This window comes from Glossina fuscipes, unplaced genomic scaffold (genome assembly GCF_014805625.2).
Source record: "Glossina fuscipes isolate IAEA_lab_2018 unplaced genomic scaffold, Yale_Gfus_2 107, whole genome shotgun sequence".
Taxonomy (NCBI): Eukaryota; Metazoa; Arthropoda; class Insecta; order Diptera; family Glossinidae; genus Glossina; species Glossina fuscipes.
The window spans coordinates 284,916-310,123 of NW_023998450.1; the positions used below are offsets into that span (position 1 = coordinate 284,916).

Consider the following 25,208-nt stretch of genomic DNA (forward strand, 5'->3'; position numbering starts at 1 on the left):
AGAAGCGAACTTATAATCATATCAAAGGGACTTGCGTGGCATTATCAAAGTGGGATTGAGACTGATGAGAAAGATGCAATTGTGATGGTTTTTTGAAATGTTGTGTCAAATGATTATTATGTTTTCGTTCGCAAATTTCGTTAATCCAATATTCAATTAATTTTATCCTTTTAATCATCAAGATTAGACCGCAAATTTCGTTAATCCAATATCCAATTAATGTTATCCTTTTAGTCATCAAGATTAGGTCATTGTTAAAACTATCGCCTGCTTTCGTAAAATTTTTTGCGGTTCTTCCTTCTTGTAAAGTTTTCTGAAAAAAAATTTTTTTTGGCTACCTTAATAGATGCTTTAAAGTTTCTAGAATGTGTTAGAGGATATAAATTATTTAAAAGAAATTTTTTCTTCAAATTTCCAGCTTCAAATCCTGCAGTTCGGAGCTACTAGGTGCGCCAACTGACTTGCTGCTATGGATCTGTTGATTTATAGTTTCTCTGATGAAGTAATAAATGTCTTTAGAAAAATATGTTAGCGCATTATGACCCAGGCGACAGTCGGGTAGATATTAATTTGAGAGAGATTCGAAAAGTGCCGTTGTATCTGCTGAACTAAAAGTAAGAGATGAAGATTTTAATGTTAATCACGGATTTGGTTTTTTTTTCCGAAGAAAGGGAAGAAAAGAAAGAAGTAGGGAAGTGATGGTTGCAGCCCAATGGATGTGAGCCCAATTAATAAGCGTTATATTATCATACACCACGAATTGAAATGGACACGCGAAGTGTAAAATGTGCGATTTTGCGTTTGATAGATGCGGCAAAAGCGACGTGTTTTGTTAACAAACGTTCAGAGAAGGGGAGTGAGATTGAATAGTTCGGCATTCCGAGACATTTTCATGCTTCTAGGACTGTGGAGGGATGGTAAAAAGTAGTAATCAATTGAAAGTACTATAGTGGGACACGGCCCCCACATAATTCTCAAGGGAGTGCTCAAATAAATGGACCGATCCGAACCATTTTCGGCAGAGTTTATCCTTCGACCAAAACACAAAGTTCGCCAAAGTTCATCAAAATACCTCAAAAATTTGCCGCCTCTAGGTTAAGAACAAGAAAATAAGACAAGGAAGGCAGCCTTCTGATCCTGTATCAATCGATATATTAAAGGTTGTGTCTGTTTCAAGTCATTCTGGGTGCTTTATTCATTCGCAAAAACCTAATATAGCTTTGTAGCATAAAGGGTGGAGGATATAAAAAATATTCCCACAAAATCATACGTGCTTGTCTAGCAACACAGACGCCGATATAAAGCCATTTTTATAGCTATCATCGAAAAGTGACGCTCAGCATCAAATTCTGCATTGATTTAGGCATGTTCAACTGCCCACCTGCGCAAATGTACGTTTCATCATCTGGCTGTCTGTCCGTCTATATAATGGTCATTCGAAACGTACTTCTCGCTTTCAACTTTGAATTTGACATAAACATTGAAAGTTATTGCACGCAAATCGGTCGATGGACATGCCTACAGTACTACGTTAGAATAACTCCGTTAGAATAACTAAGTTGGAATACCTCCGTTTTTCAAAAGGAATAAAAAATTGTCTTTTTGATCATTACTCATAAACTATAGCAGATAAATGTACAAATATTTGAACCCATTCTGTAGTGCGTCTCGAGAAATGGAAAAAATTGACGACGTCTACCAATAATATACATTTTTTTATATCCAATATCTTTATAACTCGCAAAAGCATGCTTCAAAAGCTCCGGAGGGTATACAACTTCTTCCACATTCTCCCGTTAGCAAAAATGAAGATATCGCCTAAAAAAGCATTTATTTCGATTAATAGAAAAAATCGGTTCTGTCCCCTCCATGTTATAGACCTCGGACATTTAGTTCTTTTGCTATTTTTGCCTTTTTTAGAATAGCGATGATGGGAAGAAAAGATTCGGTGATGACCGAGTATTGTTTTAACTCAAATTCGGGCTAGTTATACGGCACGTTGTAGCACTCCGTAAAGTGCTATGAATTTTATTGCCACCAGCTTACCGGATCATCCAAAGAAACTTCGGAATGAGTAGAAATGTCTAATTCTGGGAAGTTAAACATTGATTAGGGATATTGAACTGCCCCGACTTCTCTAAGATTGTTTAAGTGCTTCAAATTAACACAAATAATAATCTGTAGATTTAAAAGAACATAAAAATATACCTTAAGCTTGATCGAAAGCTTAAAGGCCTTATTCTTCTCTGGATTAAAAATAAGTTGTGACAATTGTCGGTTGACCTTATTCTTAGTTATGAATGCAAAAATTAATTAATTTCTGCAGAAACTTCCAGCTATCATGTGAGTAATTTGAGTTTAGAAGATTTAACAGGGCACGTGAATGCTGACCAAATATCTAAAAAACTTACGTTTTATGGTTTTACCTTTTTTAATAGACCAAAATTTAAATAAATCAATTTTTTGTCGGTTTTGAATCAATTACCACAGAAAAAACCTCAAAAACAATAACAAAAACATTTTTTGTTAACATTTGTTTTAGTTTTTGTGGGAAAGGAAACATATGCCAGAAGTTTTCTATTATTTTATATTTATTTTTACTAGCAACCATAAAATGACACAGGCGTGATAAATAGCAATTAATATTAGTTATTATTATTAGCAAACGCTACAATTTATATAAATGAGACAAGAAAGGCATACGTTTTCCTTCTTCTTACATAATTACATGAAAAAACTGGATTCAACAAATTTATACGGTTAAATTTTAAAAAACAATTTAAAAAAATGTCTAGTTATACTCATCAATAAAGTTCGAGTGTATACTAGTATTATATTAGTTTGGGGAAAAAGAAATCCATTATTTTTATATGAACTTCAGGACTTTATTTAACATGCTTCGGATTGTCCGATTTGGGTCAAATATGCACCGTTTTGTTGTATGATTTGTTGCCATTTTAAAGGTAACTTGAAAATGTCTCTCTCATAGAAGTCCTGGTCTCTATTTGCAAAAAACTCTAGTAGTCGATTTTCACAATCCTCCCTAGATTCCAATTTTTTATCATTAAAGAAATTTTGCGATGCAAGAAAAAGATGATAATCGCTTGGTGCCAAGTCCGGACTGTATGGCGGATGCATTAAAACTTCCCAACCAAGCTCCCGAAGTTTCTGGCGAGTCACTGGAGATGTGTGTGGCCTAGCGTTGTCCTAGTAGAACACGACACATCTCCTGTTGGCCAATTCTGGCCGTTTCTGGTCAATCGCTATCTTCAAACGGTCCACTTGTTGACAGTAGAGATCAGAATTTAGCGTTTGGCCATATAGAAGCAACTCATAATAAATAATCCCCTTCCAGTCCCACCAAATGCATAGCAAAACCTTCCTGGCCGTTAGTCCTGGTTTGACCACCGTTTGAGGTGCTTCACCGCTCTTTAACCACGATCGTTTTCGCACAGGGTTTTCGTATGTGATCCATTTCTCATCTCCAGTCACCATCCGTTTAAGAAATGGGTCTGTCTCATTCCGTTTGGCCAAGGCTTCGCAGATGGAAATTCGATCCATCATGTTTTTTTCTGTTAATTGGTGTGGCACCCAAACATCGAGCTTCTTTTTGAATCCAGCTTTGTGTAAATGGTTTAAAATTGTTTCATGGTCGATTTTTAGCTCCTGGGCGATGTTACGACTCCTAACATGCCGGTCAACTTCGATCATTTCTCCGATTTTATCAACATTTTCGACTATCGGCCTACCTGTGCGAGGTGCATCTTTAACATCAAAAATTCCTGAACGGAATCTACGAAACCAAAATTGCACATAATTGGCTGCTACAGGATCGGAACCATAAACACCATTCACAATTTTAGCCGCCTGGCTTGCATTTTCGCCTTTGTCAAAGAAAAACTGAAAATGTACTGAATTTTCTCTTTGTTCACTTCCATTTTTAACACGCTGTAACTCACAACTGAATGCACCAAACAAAAAACAGCAAAAGAATTTTTTTTACTGCAAAATGTCACCTTTCCAACGAGCGTAAATCTGAAATTGTTTGACCGATACTTTACGAGAAATCTATCAGTGCAGCCATGTAGCGAAAAAATAATGGATTTCTTTTTCCCCAAACTAACAATTCTGTTAGTTTGTGTAATTACAATTTTGATAGTTTTAAGGACGTCTCATAACAGATGAAAAGTTGCACAGCATAAAATTTTTAATCATATCAGCAATTTACATGTCCGTCCCTCTATTTGTTATTAGAATTCCGACGATAGGAGAATATTTAGGAAAGGTCTTAAAGTCTTAGCATGAATACTATTAATCTAAATTCAAAGATTAAGTTTGAAACTGATCTAGAATTGATAGAAAGCAAAACTCCACTTGAAATTTAAAAAGTTCTAGTCGCAAAAAGATATATTATAAAAAAAAAAAAAATTCTTGACACAAATGTCATGTATCGCTACGAGGAATTAAATGCAAAGCCAGTAAAGATTGTTTAAGTCATTTTGAAATTTTCCTTGCCTTGAAGTGGTTGGTTTTCAAAGCGTGCTCGCAAACTAATTGAAAACTGTACCACTACGCTTTATCTATAAAACAATACAAGCTTTGTCCACAATCTTATGTCTATTAATCTTTGATTCGTACAGATGCAGCATACAATAGTGAACAGGCTAGCCTTAATTGAAAATGTGCTGTTATGAATTTCTGGTAAAAAACTCGTAATATAAAAGTATGCAACTTACAAAAAGAAAACAATAATTTCAATAGATCGCCGAGCGTCGATGTTCGTCTTGTGCGGGTAAACGAATCTACTAAACATGTGATCATTTCTAAGTTTCCGGAAAACGATTTTCGCGAAGTTTGCTGAAATTTGCTTTCAAAATATAATGTCACATTCGGATCGCTTCCACCTAAGCAATTTTTATCGCTCTGCATGTTTAACAGACGAGTAGTTTAACTAAACGTTTAAATATTAACCGTAAATACTACAAATTTTTCAAATGTTAAAATTTTAATTTTTTTATTTCTTAATAATTATTAATGAACTACATACAATATTAGACGAGTCAGCAACGATCCAGAACAAAAAGTTCAAATTAACACCTACGCCACAAAAACATTTTTGTCAACATTTTAACGACAGCCTAAATTACCAAAACGGATAAATGTATGAATATTTTAATGTGGAAAATATTGATTATACGCACTTACATGCAAACAGGTCAATTTTCAATTTCAACAAACAAAATTTGAATTTTACGCTTAATAAAGATTTTAATGGAAAATCAGGTAAATGTCAATAATGAAAATCGATTCTCAATAAGCCTTTGAATGTTTTTTCCATTTAAACGTAAGCAACATTTCTGTGCCCGCCACTGAAGTCTTCGTTATGCTAATTTTGTTACTTCATTTGTAACCCCCAGAAATAAGCAATCAATTTATCCATCCCCCTCTTCGCCTCCCTATCCATTGAAAACATTGAGCTTAAATTTTATTGTATCAAGTTTGAATATCAATCAGTCAATCGCGCCACCAACATTAATAAAAGATTCTACATCGTCGTTAATGTAATTCATTTTCGGAAGATTTAAGCGTTGTATCCTTTCATTCGTCTACAATATAGAGCAACATGTAAAAGCGGAAGCTGGTCTAAAATGTAGAGAAAGCAGTAGACATGTGAAAGAAGAATGCAGATCTGGAAATAAAAAGGGAAAAAAGTGGAGTACTTTCAAAGAAATTACGCCAGTTCCTCTCACTTATATTTTCTCTGTTTCTCTTTGACTCCTCTCATGCGAAAATGACTTTTGAGAACCAGCAAACTTACTTCCTCTTTGAGTTTAATACAAACAGATCCAGATAGTTTCACACCTAGGCCAGTGGAAACATTGCATTATTTGTGGAGCGGGGTAATGTGTGCTTCATAAGTATTAACCCAACAACTACTGACGCAAATATCTTTGCAAATTTTCTGAAATTTACGCTTAAAGGTTGGTCAGTAACAATTTATATATAAAATGTTGATATGAAAAAATAAAAATAAGAAAAAATGTGAAATTTATCTCACGTGACCGCACAGTTGGTGTTCGCCTCATAAAGCTTCATTGCAACCGGAAACATTTGATGCCCATTACAAGCTTTGCTAATAATGATTTTCATAACTACACATCAAAGCTAAGCTTACGTGAGCCTATATATATATATATATATACAAAAATAACAAATTTTATATGCAACTGTACTATGCGTTACCTATTCTGCAAATGGCATCTACATAGAAATGTATGTAAATGTTATGGTCTGCCTGCATTGGTTAATGTTTGTTAGAATATTGGTTTTAGTTTTCGGAAATCATTATATAATGTTGTTATCAATGGCTATGTATTTTTCAGTGAGCCGTATACGCCTGCATATGCAATATATACAAATTATAGCCTTTTCGAGGTTTCTATATGCGGTGTATGCGTATATGCGAAAATGTGTGTTTGTGGATGACATTTGCTTGAAGCGGATGTTTTATTGTATAAACCCTTTCCACACCTCTATTCAATCTGCGTTCCCACCATTTACTATTTACGGGAAATTTGTTACTACTTTTAGTGGTGCCGGTTAGTGTTATTGTTATTGTTTCCATCGCTACTGTAATAGCTGCTGTGCATACTAAATTGAAAAGAGAAATTTTTTTTTTTTTTTTTTTTGCTAATTATTTCTAATGAATACGCATACCGAGCATTACGTGTGTGGTTGGCGACCGCTTTTATATAAGTGAAGTAGAAATTTTGTGCAATTAGTTGGCATTCCGGTAAAAAATATTAAAACGTAATATAAAAATATTTTCTCTAAAAGTAAATTCTCGAAATATTTTAAAGGGCATTCAACGAAAAGCTACAGTTGAGATGTAACCATACCGCAAGAAATAACAACAACATAGTTCGCCGAGTTATATTGGGATTAATATGTCCTGCCTTATACTTCTTCTAACACTTCAATATTTTGCTCTTAATCGTTTTGCCCACTAAAAGAAGTAGAAACTTCAATATGGAATCAGTATGCAACTGGCTTAGTATGACAAAAAGATATGCAAGTATTATTATAGGTAGATGTTTAGTCAATGTTTAGTAGAAGGGAGTTACGGCAAATTGATCATAACGGCGTCATCTACGGCCTATGTAATAACAATTGTTGTGTAAGTCGGATGAAACAGGAAATACAACACAGCTTTCCTTGTTCTAAAACTGCTTGGCTCTCGATTGTGGCTTCAACAGGTCAATAAGTACCATCCCATCGTTCTACGCTACTTCTCCCAAAATAAAACTTAATTTATTTTCCTCATAAACAAGAAAAATTATGCATTGTTTCCATGTAAAAGCAAATAATCCAAAATGCTAAAGTTTTGCAAATTTTGTCGAGAAAATTTATAAATGTGAAAGTTTCTAAATGTAAAAGTTTATCGTTTTTAAAATCAGTCGTTATATAAGAAGTAATGATCTAAGCGGCTCTTATGGAGACTGACGTCCCTGTATCTAAAAGATATCTCTAGGCTGACTGCAAAAAGACTTGGACAGACTTCGAAAGGACAAACGGACAGGCGAAAAGACACGCTTAGATCGGTTTACAAAATGTTTTCGAATCTGTCTCTATAAAAAGGATTGGGCTATTTTAAGCTTTGAGTTCCACTACACGCACGGACTTAACGTACTCTATATAGTATAAACAGTATACGATATAATAAAAGTGTCGAAATATTTCCTTGGCTTGTGTTGACCAGAAGGCAAAAAAACAAGTATATTTTATAGATCAGAAGTTTTGTGTATTTCTACTTGCTTGATAATTCGACTTTAAAGTCGAACTGCTGATGCTGCTTTTTTTGTCTCCTACTTCTTTTTTTTTTTTTTTGAAGACTGATTCACATAACAGCGCTGAATGCTGCTTTTTAGAAAACAAACTACTAAACATTACTGATTTGAAGAGATTGATATAAGCATTATATAACCAAAAGCGAAAAATGTTGCAATATATGAAATTATTTGCAAGAGCCAATCCATGATTATACATTATACTTAATGTTTAAAACGTTAACGATTGAGAGGCAGGGAATCTGAAGAACCGGCTTAAGTCGTATGTAGATAATCTGTAATTTTCCTTTTGCACAATTATAAAATGGAATTAATTATATTTTAAATAATTATACAATGCAGTGCTGGTTCCATATATATATATATATATATATATATATATATACATTCACACACACACACATAGACACACACGCGCGGGCATGCACATGCACCCTGAAACGATAATTGAATTATTAGGGAAAAAGTTTAAAAATTTCAAATCACCGAACGCGACCTAGAGCCATGAATCAAGCAAACAAAACAATTGTGAAATAAGTTGGGAGGGCGGGCAAAACCATATAAACCGAATATATAGTAAAAAAATGCACTTAAAATATAATTTATTACAATTAAAATTAATTATTTATGAGTCTTTGTGGTGGTATTGGAATCGCCGTGATGATTGAGAACTACGTTTGTAAACAGAAAATGTAAAATTTTATGGAAAAAACGCTTTTTAAATCTGTAAAAAAGCACAACTTTATATAGCATCGAGCATTTATTTTACGTGGTTGGTGTTGTTATTTAATTTTTAATAAATCCCTTTTGTTATTTTACACATTTATTTTCAGTGGCGTTTTAAAGATAAATAAATATTCACTTGCTTTCCATTTTATTTTAATTTTTTGAATGCTATTTCGTTTTTGCCGTTTTTCAATTATTGGCCAAAAGATCTTTTCCATTTTAGATCCCACTCTCTTCGCTTCGCTTAGTTTTTCTACAGATTTTGATATCCAATGATAATTTTTGTGAAAAATGGATGTTGGGTGGGCATGGTCGGATTTTTCAATCTGTGTGCGGATATTGTTGAATCACCCATACAAAATACATAGAAGTTCTTATTGTTGAATCTGTTATAATTTTGGAATATAAGTAAAATGTGAAAGCAGAGCGTGCAAGCGTGCACTAGAAACTTAGGTGTAAACTGAACAACTTTCGCGAAGTAGGCGATTTTCGCAATGTTTGCCACAGACACTTCGATGAATATGGAAAATGATAATGATTAAAAGTGTATAAAGCGTGCAGTGTGACTGGAGCTTTTTAAGGGGGTTTGCAAACATTTGGCAAAATTAATACAACGCAAATCTCTCAATGATGAATGTAAAAAGAAAAACTGAGGACCGGAAGCATGAAGTATGCTTTATTATCGTCCCACTAGAACTTATTATTATTATGATTTATTTAGACCAAAGAAATAACTTCTACGAGTAAAAGTAGTATCAGCACAAGCAACCAAAACTATCGGCTGTTCTTTGTTTTTATAGGCAAAGTAGGTGGAGAGTGTAGTCGCTGCAATAAAGTCAAATATTTCATTGACACTGTTTTCCCCAGGCACTTTCAAGATGTCCATATGATGAGATGCTGCGAAGATTTCGGTCCTCACAAAGTATAGATATAACAATTACAAAATGGGGGAACAGATTTCTTAACGATCCATGGATGTATTGCTATAATATGACCAAACTGGGTTCTTGCATGCAAATGTTTTTATCTTGATATTCTCCAGATCGATTCGATATAAGGGTGGAGCGAGATTGATATGCGAGTAATGCGAATGGTAGCGCAGTTGATTTTTTTTCTAATATAATTTTGAAGGTCAAATTTTTTCATTGTGCTGGCTACCGAAGCTGCGGATTTAACAGCTGGCGCTGCCTGCTCGTGTCTCCTGATACAATAATGACATGGTACCCTAACAATTTCAAATTTTCCCAGTAAGTGTTAGTGTAGTGGATCATCCTTGTCGAAGATTTAACGCTTACTTGCAAATTAAATACTAATGCATTGCTACGAAAATCACTTACTAGAGAAAGTGATTGCATATATAAAAACCTTCAGCTCTGTCGAATTTTCCACAATAAGAAAGGAATAAGAGCAAATAAAACTTGGTGATGGTTCGTCGGTGGTGCCGTAGAATAAAGGTGCATTGTGTAGCTGAGGCTTAACAAAAGTTCTGTGGCAAAGGATAACAGTTGAAATCCAATGTCTGAAGGTATTTATAAAAATTCACTCATAACGAATACAAGACGAATTTTGCTGGATACGTAAGACGATTATCAAAAAGATAAGAATAAAATATAATACTTGGGACTTGTTATAAAAGGCTTATAAGGAAAGAATTTCGCAACCCAAGTTAGTACATCGTTGAGGAGAGAAACAAAGAATTTAATGCTTCTAACAGTAGAATTACCGAACAAGTCGCTTTGACTCATTAGAACTTTTGAGAGTTAAACAAAAAAAAAAAAAAATGGTTACAAAGCGCGTAATTTTTCGCAATTCTCTGATGACTTTTATTCATAAAAAAAAGACATCATCAAATACCTGTTTTTCCCCATGCGGATAGCTGTCGAAACATCGAGGGCGTATAGTTAAGTGACGCACTTTCTTCGACAGATTTCTGTATCCACAAAAATTAAGGCAGAAAATAACACGAAGATGAGTGGGTTAAAACATGAATACGAACTGGCCACACATAGGTCACGCACTGGATAGACCATGAACTGAACTGAACTTGAAAACAACTTTTTCTCTCCTTTCTCTATGATCCAGAGTTCCGCAAACACAATGCCGTAATCCTACTATGCTGATGATATTCATCGAAATCATACATGTGTTCGGTTCAAAAATGATTTTAATGGGCTTATCAAGCCGTCCATAATTAATGGTTAAATAGTTGATTATGAGCGCATATCTCAGTTGACTCACTTTGGTAGGAATAGATACACACAAAACGTCCGTAGCTTTAGCGTGAAAGAGGTAACATTGCTACAGTAAGCTTTGCTGCAAGTAATTATTTTTCGATAAAAGTAAGTTTATTGAATTTTGTAAATAAAGTTGTTGTGGATTATTTTAAGGAGCATAAGGGCAACTATCAATTATTATGAGATCATGCAGGTAAAATTTTGAATTCTGTATGCTAACTATAGAGACCTAATACTATATGAAAGCGGTCCCAGTCAAGCATTAAAAGACTTATTATATAATTTGTAAGCTATCTACAGTAGTTAGAGACACCTAGAGATTAACTTAGATTATAGGATCCTTGACAATCTTAACCGAGAGTTCGATCGAAAATTATCATATCGCATTTATTACAAAAGTCAACGGCAAATAAGTTCACAACGTCTTTTAAATCTAACAAGTGTAATAATGTATATTCTTTGAAGCAAAATAAGATGAGAAATGTTACCTTTAATTAATTTTACAATAAATAACGCTCCCAACATTTTGCGTCCTTTTTTAATATGAACTAGTCACTGAGTGGTAACTTTTTCTGAGGAAACATTGCTATCTGCTTACCCTACGCCACGAAAAGTTTAAAATTCCATAAAAGTGTACCTACGGTTTCCAGCTAAGTGTGCAGACCACAAACCAATGTTCCAATAATAGTGTAATAAGAGCAATATATAACTGCTTAATAGATGATTACTTTACTTTAACCTTTTTTTTTAATAAAAATTGTTTACTCTATACGTGAATTAAATCTTAATTTTGAATATAGGATCACTCTCAAACTATTCAGACTAGTAACTATCTTTTTACTGTGATTATCCACAAAATAAAGTGAACATTCGAAGGAATATCCATGAAACAAGTGTTGACAACACTTCCTTGCACTCATTTGCCACTATCCCATTTATTTTATACACCAATTCAATTGGATTGAAAGATCTCAACATCATTAATTGAGCTAGAACACGAAAGGTTTTACCGTGTGTTGCGAACATTATATACTTTGACGATCCGACATAGATTAAAACTTGTGCGAAATGGAAAAGTTTTTCGTGGCGCACTTCTGAAGTAATCTCATTTCTGATTGCAATTTGCATAGCAAAGCTTTAAGCAAATTAATGGAGATATCGTCCATTTCGCTTTTGCTAAAGGAAAAGTTATTAAATATTGGCATAAAATTCTAAGAGATTTGAGCAAGCCGGCTTACATTCGAACTTAAGGAAAGCGACTGTCAGACATTTACTGAATATTTGCGTCAATGGAGTGGCAAGCACATAATCGAGCGGGCGAATAACGTCACATCATCAGAGACAGGGGAACAAGACGGCTCGATAATGGACAAAGATTGAAAGATTCCATCGTCGAAAATAAAAAAGAAAACTCAACAATCGGATAAGTATATGTTGTGTACTTCCGCTTAGATAGGTGTCGGGAACTTTTGTCCATCTGCTTTTGCCATTGTTCTTTGGTGATGGAGCAACAAATCATGAAATTGCGAAAAACGGCTGGTGTGCTTTACTTATTTTTATAATTCCATAGTGTAATAATTAAAATATAAGCGCAGAATTATAAATAAAAGAGAAAAAGTCCAAAGTCCGTCTGTATAATATAAGGGCGGGTTTTGCTTAATGCAACTGATTTGCTCTACAAGAACCCATACTCACTGAGCCGTAGACAAATATAGACACATAATGACACAACAAAACAACCAAAAAAGGAAATTTATGCAACGATCAAAGTCAATCGGAATCTGAAACTGGGAGTGATGGCTGCGGAAATATCTTAGCGTAAAATTATACCTGAATTTCTCTTGTCGTGAGAATCGATCTGAAATAATATATGTAAATATATGATTAATAAAAATATTATCTAGTTGAATATTAGCTAAAAGAATAAAAAAAGAGAAGTTTTAGTGTCTTAAAATTGACTTTGACTAAAGCCTCTATGTAGTAATTTGAACAAAGAAAGCAACAAAAAAAGCTTTAACAAACTAAGTCGATTATATTGAAAAGTATACAAACAAATAACGCTTGGAAGCTTTAATTACTTTAGTAGAATTGTAAAAGAGAAATAATTTTCAAATCATTACACAATTATTGACTCTAATTCAACATTTTTCCTAGAGACATACAAGGATTTCTTGTAAATCAACGGAGAATACGAACAAGAAACTTAAGACAGTTTTTAAAAATAATTTTATTTTGTATGTAATCTAAAATGTGTTGATTGGAAATAATGGGGAGATGAAAATAGTTGTTCCTTTAAGGGGCGTAAGCAGTATTGGGGGAAGTTTTTTGACGATGGCCGAATAACGAAGGAAGGAAGAAACAACTCGACATATTATAGGCAGTCTAATGGATGAGACGTCAATGTTGTAAGTATTCCTTTAGATCAGAGAGAAAAAGGGAGAATGATGTGTTAAACAGGAATGTGCGATGATATAGTGACGGGAGTGTGGGGAATGCACATTTGTGAGTATGTATGTATGTATTAAAAAAATAATAGCTGTCTTGACAAGCAGAGCTAACGGACATGGGATAGCTAAAGAAAAAAAAACAGACGATGAGGCAAAAAGGAGCATACCAATGCAGATATGAGTTCATATTCACTTGTCCTATATTTTCACTTATTTTTGTTGTAACATTTCAACTGGGCGAGGCAGGTTAAAAGAAAAAAATAATCCCAGCTGCGACATAACGTTACAATATAGGTAGACAAATTAGGCAACACGTTGGTTACTACCGACTAATGCGAAGATTCTAAGCTCTCGTGGATCATCCCAGAAAATCATTATGAATTGAGCCTCTAAAAATTAAAGAAGCTAACTATGAAATGACATTTTGAAAAAAAAGTTAAGAAAAATAAAAGCAACGAAGAAATTATATTCGACTTTGGTTGCTCCTCTTGATAGGCAAAATTTGGTTGTTATTACTTCCTTGTTCATTATATTAATTGCTTGAAAGCAGTTAAAGTTTTTTAATAAATGTGCTCGTCGTGGAACTTAGTTCTCAATAGCTTGATTCTTTTCAGCGTATGTGATGCTTGCAGTTCTATCCTGTTCAATCAATATCGCGATGGCATTGATATATTCGCTTTTCGTTGACTCTATAACGTATCACTTTTGTGTTCGCGGTATTTCTTACGTTTTGTGCCATAATTTGCACAGGCTTATTTTGAAACCCACGAGTCAAATCATTATTATAGCCAACCATACAGGATTGTCGCGACCAAAATATATCTGGCCAAACAAAACCCATACGTCGAAATATAAAAAAAATTATTTTAATGTGCATGCGCTGTCGAAGGAATCTTTCTTCCAGGAATGAATAAGAGACTTTGAGAGAGGTTGCACTTGGAAGAAAAGTCCCGCAAATGTCTCGATACGATTTCAAAAAAGCAACGGAGAATGAAGTAACGTTAAGAGCGTTAGATATCGTAGACTTACAGGAGTAAACATCAAATAGTTTATGGGATAGCAATGCCTTCTAACTATTCGTCCTACCCTTGACGCACGCCAACCTACTGCCATCAAACTTAATAACAATATCTAACTGTTTATAAATACATATATATGTATATATATATATGTTGCATTGTATATTGATTCAAAAATTCTTTTGCATGCTATCTATACTGTTCTTACAATATGAGGTGCGCGTCATCTTCTTCTCCAACATGATATATGATATAACAAACTTATTTAAAAAAACTAACTTTTAAGGACATTTTTATGGTTATGATAATTTTTTTATACCATAATTTCACTTAGTGGCTGCATCGATGTGCTACTAATTTCATGTTATGGAATTTTTAAAAAAAAATATGTTCACTTTCGCATACATGTGTTCATATATATATTTGTATTATTTATATTTTCATATTTATGTAGTAAGTTATTGCGTTTTAGTTTTTATTATAAAATGAATTTATATTTTCAGTACGTCCTTTATTGGTGGAGATTTCATTTAACAATCAACCCATGTCAGCTGACCGTAAATATGAAATTGAATGTCAGGCAATTGGCTCACGACCACCTGCTAAAATCACATGGTGGATGGGCAACCTGGAATTGCATGGTCACAGTCAAAAGGTACAGCACATGCGCTTATGCATACGTATGTACTCATAAAAATTTTTATTAATTTGCGTTTATTTAAGTTTTAATTGGGCATTCGTTTGAGCTAAACCTTGCAAATCAAGTCCTACGGGCAAGTGCTTTTTTAACTACTAGCGTAGAAAAAATTTTAGAAATAGTAGCAAAACAAAAATCTGTTAAAATAGTTTCTATCTATTTAATTATTTACAATAAGTGAAAATTCCCGTTGGTGAATAATTGCAAAAGTTTGTGCTCAATTTGCATAGATATTAGAGGCCTGTATAATATGCTCAGCTCACACATATTATCAGTTGACAGTTACATAAATGATTAGCGGCCCGATATAAGCTTTCAAAAGATTTTATTACCTTTCACCATTTTATCTTATATCAGCTTAAAAAAGAAATGAAAGGTGGATCTCGCAGCTTAACAAATATCAAATGCTTTCATTTAAATCGTCGTCATGTGCCTCGTTTTAGGACACCTAAATTAAATTACAAGTTAGAAGGGTATTTTTTCCAGCAATCGCCACCTTTCATCGTACTTATCCCACAAGATTTTCTTACTATGTGAGCAATTATTCGAATGGCAAATTATTTGGTTTTATGGAAGAAGCCCAAAGCCAGAGCCCAAAGAAGAAGCCACATAATTTTATTTTGAGCGCAGCAACATCCGCTTTGGGGAAGAAGGAGTTTGAAAACTTATAAGCCTTTCACATGGTCCTAGAAAATGAACACTATCCTTCAGAAAAGTGTAAAAATTTAAAGTTGGTTTTAAATCCGACGCGAATTACTGCAATACTTTCTAACAAAATTTTTTATATTATTTTTGACCTTTCCTTGACAGGTTTCTGAAGATGGCAACGTTAGTATATCACTGCTAATGATAACACCGACTAGAGAAGACCACGGCAAAGCATTATCATGTAGAGCTACAAACGAGCTAGTACGGAATGGTGTACGCGAAACAGCCATGAAATTAAATGTGTTTTGTAAGTAAGCCAAAGCTAAATAATTTTTTCTGTACTAATATTTTGTTATGTGATTGAATAAAATTTAAAACTTTGATATTCTTTTTACATTTGCCACATAGCGAATATGTTGTATTTTTCAGACATTGTACTTGTAGTGAAAATTATTACTCTCCCGACTTCACATCATTATAGGATGCGAACGATAAAGAGAATAGAATTATTACGGTAGTGAAAGAAGGTGTAAGCAAAATGTCTCTTGTCGCGCTTATAGAAAGGCCAAGCGTAGGAAAAGGACGCTTGTTCATTTCAAAATCTTAAATTGAGCTAAAATGTGTGAGCTGCATAAGTTACGTAATGCGTAATTTCAGTAAGCTAAATAATGTTTTCGATAAACTTAGATATTTATCTGAACTTCTGCAGACTATTTCAATGAACTATCGACAACAACTTCCATTTGGCGCTGATATCGGTAAGATTAGTCGTAAATGAATGTAGGCTACTGGTTTTTGGATAAATGTACGTCCTTGAAAAATTTTCTACTTTATTATTCAATTACATATACTTTAACTTATTACAAAAATGTATTGAATTATACTGGGCGAGTAAATCATTACACGAAACAGAAAGCAATTCAAAGTGAATGTTTTTCCAAAGTTACATGTGTCAATGATGTGGTTTTTTCTATACCGTCCTCAAGCAAACGATTCTTTGGTCAAGCACTTATCATTAACGTGCTGGCAAGTTCTTCAAACCTGATTTAAATTTTCATTTTTACACTCGATATGGAAGTTTGCTAGATTTGCAACCTTTAAGTATGCACATCTTTCAATTTGTTAAAATTTAGAATCGGCTTAGCTACAAAGTGAGTCGCGTTTATCTTCTGGCAAACTGTTTTATGGCTTATCGAACAAACCGATATATATGTATTTTTTAGAGCCTGATTGTATGTGTATTTCGACACGATAATCATTGAACTGCTGATGACATAAAGTTTTCTTTTTTATTTATTTTTCAATCTTATATCACATTCTCACATTGTTACATAAAATCTTTTTGTGATGACTTTATTTGTCATATATAGAATATAGATTTAAATAGAGGGGTGGAAACACTCATGCTGCTGTTTTTGCTTCGCCTAAGAAACATTCAATATCCGCATGTATTTATACGAATATGTATACTGGAGTTGAAACGATAGTTAGAGAAAGATAACATTTTCAATTTCCACGTTCATTTACATGAAAATGGCGTATTTTCTAAAGAACATTTTACAATGTTGAAGAGGTTGCTGCAAGAAACACAAATATATGAACATAACAGTCGATATTACTATTATGACTAAATTGAAGATATAATATGCAGTAGAAAATGACATAGAAAAAGAAGATTATTATGCAGGAAAGTTTAAAGAATAAAAAACTTTGCTTTTTCTATGTTCCTTGGAGGCTTTCAGCGCATCAAGATAAATTTTCTTCTCCAGAATAAATAAAGAGTTCAAGACAACGTTACATTTCAAGAAATTTAGTGTATTTGAACGCGTCTTAACAATGATTTTATTGTGAATTTAAAGGCGGCTTTACTAATATGCATTCAATCATATTTTCAAGACTGAAATTGGATGTCATTTGCGCCTTATTTATTTACCTTCCTAATACGACTCCAGTCAAAGTTTCATATAAGCCGGCTTATAGCTCCGCATATTCATTAATTCTGAATTTTAAATAAATAAATGAAGTAAGTGGTCAGTGTGCAGGAAATGCTTGAATTTTTATTATAACATCAACAAGAAGGGAATTTCGGAAATGGACACTGAGAACCGACGTGCACAAGCAGCCGAAAGTGAAGAAAAAACACACTACCAAAAACAGGCTGAAGGTGAAGGCGCTGGAAAAGTCGAAAAAGAAATACATGAGCCTGCAGCGGAAACAACAACCATTATACACATTTCGGAAATAATAACATATTTGTTCCTGTGATACCGCCTCCGCAGTCAATATGTGAATGTGACATATTTCGCTTGCAGAATGGTACAGCAAAAGCCGTGGAATGTATGATTGAGAATGATAAGCCAAAGAAATTCGCATGAACATAACCCTTTCGGATAATGCACCCACTTATCAAGGACCTAGGCGCCTACCAAGCGACGACAAAAAACTGTTGAAAAGCAAATAAAGAAGTGGTTAGAGAAAGTGATCACGCAACTCTGTAATTCCGCTTATACCTCACCAATTATACTAGAGTCGAAACAGGATGGTACCAGGAGGCTTCGCTGTGGTAAACTGAACGAGAAAATTTTACGAGACAGCTGTTTATCGGGTTAATATATGATGTCATACATAAATCACAATCAAGCAAAGTGTATACAAAATTAGACTTAAGGAATGTTTGTTTCAATATAATACAATACTAAGCCACGTGGATTACATCCATATATCTTCATTAACTGCACAACAGAACATTGGAAAATTAAAAAGATTGTTTAAAGTGGGAAAAAGCATAATTAACAAATTAAATGAAAAAAATGTCAGTTCTTAAGGAGGAAGATAACATGTTCAGGATACGTTGTAGAAAATGCTTGATTACACGGTCAATGGAAATGACCGCCGCTGCATCTGAAAATTTTCTGGTGCCAAATCATTTTTTGGTCTTTTATCTTATTTCGCATTAATTAAGCCATCAAAGCGAGCGGATAGTCGGACAAGTCATGTAAAAACAACACGTTTAAAGTAGCAAATAATGAGTTATTAGTGTTCGAGTTTTATAGTTATAATCCTAATGCATTGACTGAAATACATGCGAGTATTTATGGATATTGAACTATAGAAGGGTTCAGGCGATCAACAATTACTTTCTGTTGAGCGTATGAGTCGAAAGATAAGTTTAATCAAACAAAAACATCGTCCACTCGCATTAGGAATCCTTGCCATTATTGAGGCTTTAAAGAAGTGGCGAGCTTATGCAAACTGGATTAAAATAAAAATAAAATAGAGATTGCAATGCCTCTGCAATGACAATTAAAGAGAAAGACATACCGTTAAGAGTTTCAAGATGGACTATTTTTTTTTAGGAATTTCATTCCACTATTGAACACAGATCGGGCAGCAAATTGCGACATATTCGTGATTTTAATCGAGCATCTTTTTTATTAATCAAAGATTCTTTGGGACATCAAAGTATAATACGGTTTCAAAAATTAGACGACTGGGTGGGAACAACAAGGAAAATAGCAGGAAGTTGTTTATATGAAATATACAAAATATCGCAGTACCGCTGACTGGCAAGAGATAATCCAATTATCTTATCATCAATTCAAGATAATTTTTCCACAAAAAAAAAACGGAAGATTTAATCGAAAAAACATTTTATATATCTAATGTAACAAAGAAAGTGGAGTTGCATAAACTGTCGTGTCAAGCTAAAAGTGCTAAAAACACGCAAATATTGAATCCAACAGATACGGCAAATAAATCTTCGTGAACATGTAATGCTGATCGTATAAGACCGATGAAGCAAACGCGAAAGCGTTATATCAACATGTTTGTAACTGCATATGCTTTTTCATATTTGTTTAGCTATACCCTTCTCGCAGCTGTGGTTCTCATGAAGTGATTGATAAATGCCGAAAGAGACGTGTTCAATAAAGGAGTGGCTTTCAAAAAATATTGTAAAGATTAAACTACAGCACTTTATATAATCTCCACAGATGTTTATAGAGGCAATGGGCGAGTTAAGAGAATTAATAAAATATTAAAAATAGTCTCAACTTCGCTGAGTAAATTGTGCATTGGTTAGCCTCATCGATGGTACAAACACATTGACAGAGTAATGCAATGTGTAAATAACACGCCGCCAAGAAGTACAAATGTGTCAGTATTTAAAGTCTTAATTGAAATCGATATGCGAATTAAAATACAATCTGACTTAAAGATAAGATACTTGAATAATTTATAATAGAAAGCTTAGATATTGGAAGACAAATTTTTCGCATTCTTAGCCGGGGCAGCTTAAGTCGGCTTTAGATTGAAAAAATACTTTAGTCTTTATAAAATAATTGGTCAACTTAATCATGAAAGATGTGGTGTTGAAAAGTTTAGCAATGTAGAATATGAAAAGTTTAGCAAGAACAATATCCATATTATCGTAGACGGGTTCACGAAGAAGTGCCATATATCATTTGAAGCGATTGACGGTTACAACGGCCCAAAATAGGAAGTACATACTAAACCACTCTAACAAAACGCCTTACAGTATAAACATATTTTTTCAATAAGAGAAAGCCTTCGACAATCATTCGATAAAAGTATAGTCTATTTCCATTGGGTAAAAATACTTTTCACAATAATTTCACGAGAATTGATATATCATATAAACGTCATATTTACGACAGAAAAGTCATGATTATATAAATAAATTATTTGAAATAAAATTTGCGGCTCAACTGACTTAATTAAAAGTGAACTTATTTAAGTAATAATTTCATTATTATTGCACGTTTCTCATAAGTTTTATTACTGTAAGAGATAATTTAATTTGCCCAGAATAATAAAAATATATCAGTTGTAGTTTTTTTTATATTTAATCCAATTGAACGATTTTCTAAACCATACATATTTAAAATTGAGTTCCGATCCAAATTAGTTAAGGAACTTCTGAAGAAAACCAAACAAGCGCAATGTTTTTAAATGTTATATTCTAAGAATTCACTTAAATTGGAAGAGAAAACTTTCTACAGTCTTTACGGCGTAGCTTAGCTGGAGAACTATGCTCAAACTAAAATTTACTATCTACTTTACCTATTGTCAATATTCTTCTTGCGCAAATACACTTCTAACAGTTACGGGTATTTAGTGAACTACCAATGAATTGGGAACGTATGTTTCCGACAAATTGAAATTTTCTCTATCTTATATGCTTTTGAATAAGTTAAACTTTTGCCAACTTTGTTGTATCTTCCTGATGCATTCTTTTTATTATCACACTATCTATAATTTCTGGTCCCTAGTGAAATTTTATCATTTCCCATTCGATAAAATTTCGAAATAACTTGCTATAGGTAGTACTAGGTATATATATATATGTATATATAACATACGTATGTATATTAACATAACATATAGACTTTTATTCAATTTATTGCATTTGAATAATTGACTGCACATAACCTATCATGTAAGCAATCGCAATTCACACATAAGGTTTCAAGTGATATTACAAAAAATTCCTCTTAAGGTAAGAAAATTTCTTAGTAAAAATTAAGGCAGAAAATCAAATTAACAAATTATTTTTCATTTAAAATTAGAAAGTAGTTTTTTCAGCTTTGTTGTAGTGAAGGCATTATTAATATCTTAAAATATATTTTTCCTGATAAACGCAACCATTGGCTTACGTTAACATTGTGCTTAAGATACGGAAGAAAATGAAAATCGTTTGTTTATCTCTTGTTAAATTTACCCATCCAGTTGGGGTTGTAATTATCACACAAAAAAATAATCATACAAAGTTTACGAAACTGCTGTTCTACATACAAAAAGAGTTAAAAAACTGTCGCAGACTTGAGAAAGTTTTGTATTTTGTAAAGCTATCGCTACTGCATTTACCGTGGAAGTTTGAGTTGGCTGAATGTGCCCCTACATCACTTAACGCGCCATTATTTTACAAATGAAGTCAGAACTATTTTCCATGCGGCTGTATTTCTTATATCTACGCAAATGTGTTTTGGTTCAATTTATAGGTCGTAACTGTCAAGATATATAAATCAAATCTGGGACACTGAGGGGTTTTGCCTCAAGTCTAAACGTCCTACAAAATGGTCACTCATTTTAAAAAACATCTTATATGAGAAAAAATGTTTGGCATCTTCGCCGGCCACCATATGTCAATTCACAAAGTTTTGATGGAATACGCATACATTTTGAACTCTTTCCGATATAAAAGTATTTAAATTGGTTCAAAATAGAAATTTGACACATAAATTTACCGTAGTAAGTTTCACTTACGTAATAGTTAGGAGCATAAAAATATTTTCTCTGCTCTTCTCTGAAACGTCAGGCTTGCAAAGCTAAAGATTGTCGAAAATTCTAGTCGGATCAATGAAGGCTTTACACCACCTATCTGCGATGTCACGAAAGGTTTGACAACACACTTCGCAGCAAAACAAGCTCGCGTGGCAAAGGCGGTTATAAATTCTACATTAAACAAGCTTTAAACAGCATTAGAATGTAGAAATTTGTATGTCTTTTAAGATTATGTCATACAGATGACAAGATTAGGACACTTTTTTTATATTGTCTTGGGTATTACAAACGTAATAGCAAAACGTTTTTACTCAAATTTGCTGCCTATAGGTCTACCAAGAAACCTTTAATCGAATTAATAGGAGTACGTACATACGCGTTATATTTGTCTATTATAAATTTTCGGGACTAATAAAAAATCAATTGGGAATTTAAATATATATTTATACGGCGATGCATTACATGTAAAATTTTGTAATTAAAGAGTTACGTAAACAGAAGAATCTATTTTACGTTTGTGTATTTAAAATCACATCGGCTGGTGTTTGGAACAAAGGGTCATTTAGTTTATGTTTTGTGTTTTTATTTCATAACATTTGTTGTCTTTATTGTTGATGTCGTTAAAGTTAAGTTTATCTGCAGTCGAGATTATTTATATATATATATATATATGTGTGTATATACATGTGTACATATATATACTTATATGTACATGTATATATATATATGTACGCATAAAAAGCTCTTATATACGTGTATACACGGACGTAGTTATCTGTGTAACATAGCAACCGTATTAACACCATGGCAAACAATTCCTTTATCGAGAGAGTTTTAAAATTGAATACAGCATAGCTGTGGTCTTTCTAAACCACATTATTGCTTTGTAGATAGATGTATGTGTTACGATAAGTAGAAACAATGTTATGAGTGTATAAATTTATATATACATATTAGCTTTTATATGTACATATATAAGCGTATATAAGCATATATATACATGTTTGTGTGTATATACACATTTATATGTATATATATATATATGTATACATATGTGCATGTACATATGTATATTTTTTTTCTTTAATATAATATAATCCTTTTTTCCTTCGTTTCGTTTATTGTCTTACGGATCAGAGAGGGTGATTATGTTCATATATAATACACATTGTAACCATATACAGATCTATATATCTACTGGCTCTACGTGTTTACGTGTATCTACAAATTTTATCCAAAAAGTCCCCGGAATTTTAATCTAACTATCGAGGATTAAAAGATTTTCCAACACAGGATTCGTTTGTACCATTACACTCATGCAACCGCGAACCACGTTACTACAACATTTTTCAAGGGTGCTTCCACTAAATGTGTTCAGTGTATTCTGCACAATTTCCTTTTCAGATATTCAAAAGCACAATTGTTATTGTTGGGATAAATTAAGTTTTGTAATTCGGAAAAGTGGTACGCAGTTGAAGAGAATAGTCGTTTTTTGCCAAAAACAATTCTGTCGGCATGCAAGACAAGTTGAAGGGCATCTTATGTTCGAGCGACTAACGAAATGCTACGATCCGAAGAGTCGAACGATACTTTCGTTATTATCCTCCGTTATTTCCTTCAATTTTGTATGTAAAATTGTTCTTCAATTGACCTGATCCGATTGAATTTTCAATCAATTCATGGGTATCATGTGAGGATTTTTTTTTCCCAATATGCCGATGTCGTTATATAGCACATTATTATTCTAATATTTTTCGAACACTTTTGTAATCTTGTTTGAAACATAGATGTTGAAGTAAATGCTTTGTTCTTTAGTTTTACGCGTAGCGAAATATCGAAAATAAATTCACATGTGGCTGTCGCATACGTTCCAAAAATGTTTTGGAAAATAATTACTTGTATACATATGGTTTGAGCCACATTCTTGTACTTTTTTGATGGTATCCACTGAGTACTTAAATGTTAACCGGTTACGTTAGTTCGGATGGTAGTACACTTTAATGGGCTTCTCTTTATGCTTATTACAGATATAAATTGAATATGAAGGGTATTGTATTAAAACACATTGAGTGAGAAACTAAAGGATGATGAAAGAAAATAAGCAAACGGAAAATATTGGAAACATTATGCCCTTCATAAACACAAAAGTTGGTATCTGCACTTTGTATACCCACACCGAAAGTAAAAAGGTACACGGCGTTTGTCTTTCCTTGTGTAACATTAAAAAATACTGCTTAGACAGCGACCACATAAAGAATATACATATTCTTGATTAGTTTAGAATTTGTAGTCGATTTGATTTTGTTCATCCATTCTAGTTATTAAATCAAAAGTTAGGCTAAATTCTTTTTGATATCATTTAACATTTGTGTGCAAGAATAAAAGCTACGACCCGGCCCACAAGAGAAAATGCCTGTTAGAGGGCCAATCTAAAACATAGTGGCGATCAAGCATCAGGAATTTTTACATTTAATTAAATATTTTGTTATTGTAAAACACTTATATGTGTAGTGCTCATCAAAGGTTCGCTATATGGCGAATGAAATCCTCTTCCATATTTTTAAAGCTACTACAAAGATAACCTTGCTGTGGCAAGTCGTTAGGTTTACAAGGATTAAAAATACTTTCCATAAAAGAATGTTTGACTTTTTATTCTTCTCTTTTACTATTAAAATGTATTTAAAATATCTATTTATTATATTGTTAAGGAGTTTTTTTTTTTAATTTTATAAACAAATGTGCGATGCAGGAAACCTACTGATGCATATTAACGGCTTACCAGTACTAAATGTGCAGACGCTCCATGTTCTCGGGCTCACGTTTTCCAACAATTATCGTTGGAAAGCACACTGCCTTCGTTTAAAAAACTCCCTTTTAACAAGGGTAAATTTCATACAGTACGTTACTTGGAGAAGCCATGCGCATATTAACACTATCGCTTATCTTACCAAAATGCTTGTGTTAAGCAAGATTGACTATGCTTTGATAATTTATGGCAATAGCTGCAAATCTAATACCAACATCCTTAAACCGGTCTATCACCAAGCCGTTAGAGCAAATAAATAATATTTTAATTGAAACTGGTCTCCCAACTTTAGAAAATAGACTGTATGAGTTAAAAGCTAAAATAGTCCCCAAGCTTCTTAATTCAAACAAATCCATTCCCGGTGATGACGTAAGAAAGATTATTATTGCGAAGAAAATTCCAAAGTCACCATCTGCAATTGACCATTGTTTGTGCATCGCAAAGGAATTGAACATTCCCTTAAAAATTTCCCGCTCTTTTG

At 33.2% G+C, this 25,208-nt stretch overlaps 1 protein-coding gene across 2 annotated transcripts in view; it reads left to right on the forward strand.

The window, feature by feature from the left end:
* The window catches only part of LOC119638681 (irregular chiasm C-roughest protein), a 292,205-nt gene that overhangs the window by 189,713 nt on the left and 77,284 nt on the right, over nt 1-25,208 (forward strand). For both annotated transcript variants that reach the window (XM_038035622.1, XM_038035623.1), the window contains exons 9-10: nt 14,777-14,928; nt 15,781-15,925. In XM_038035622.1, coding sequence (XP_037891550.1) covers nt 14,777-14,928; nt 15,781-15,925 — 297 coding nt within the window. The remainder of the gene's footprint in view (nt 1-14,776; nt 14,929-15,780; nt 15,926-25,208) is intronic.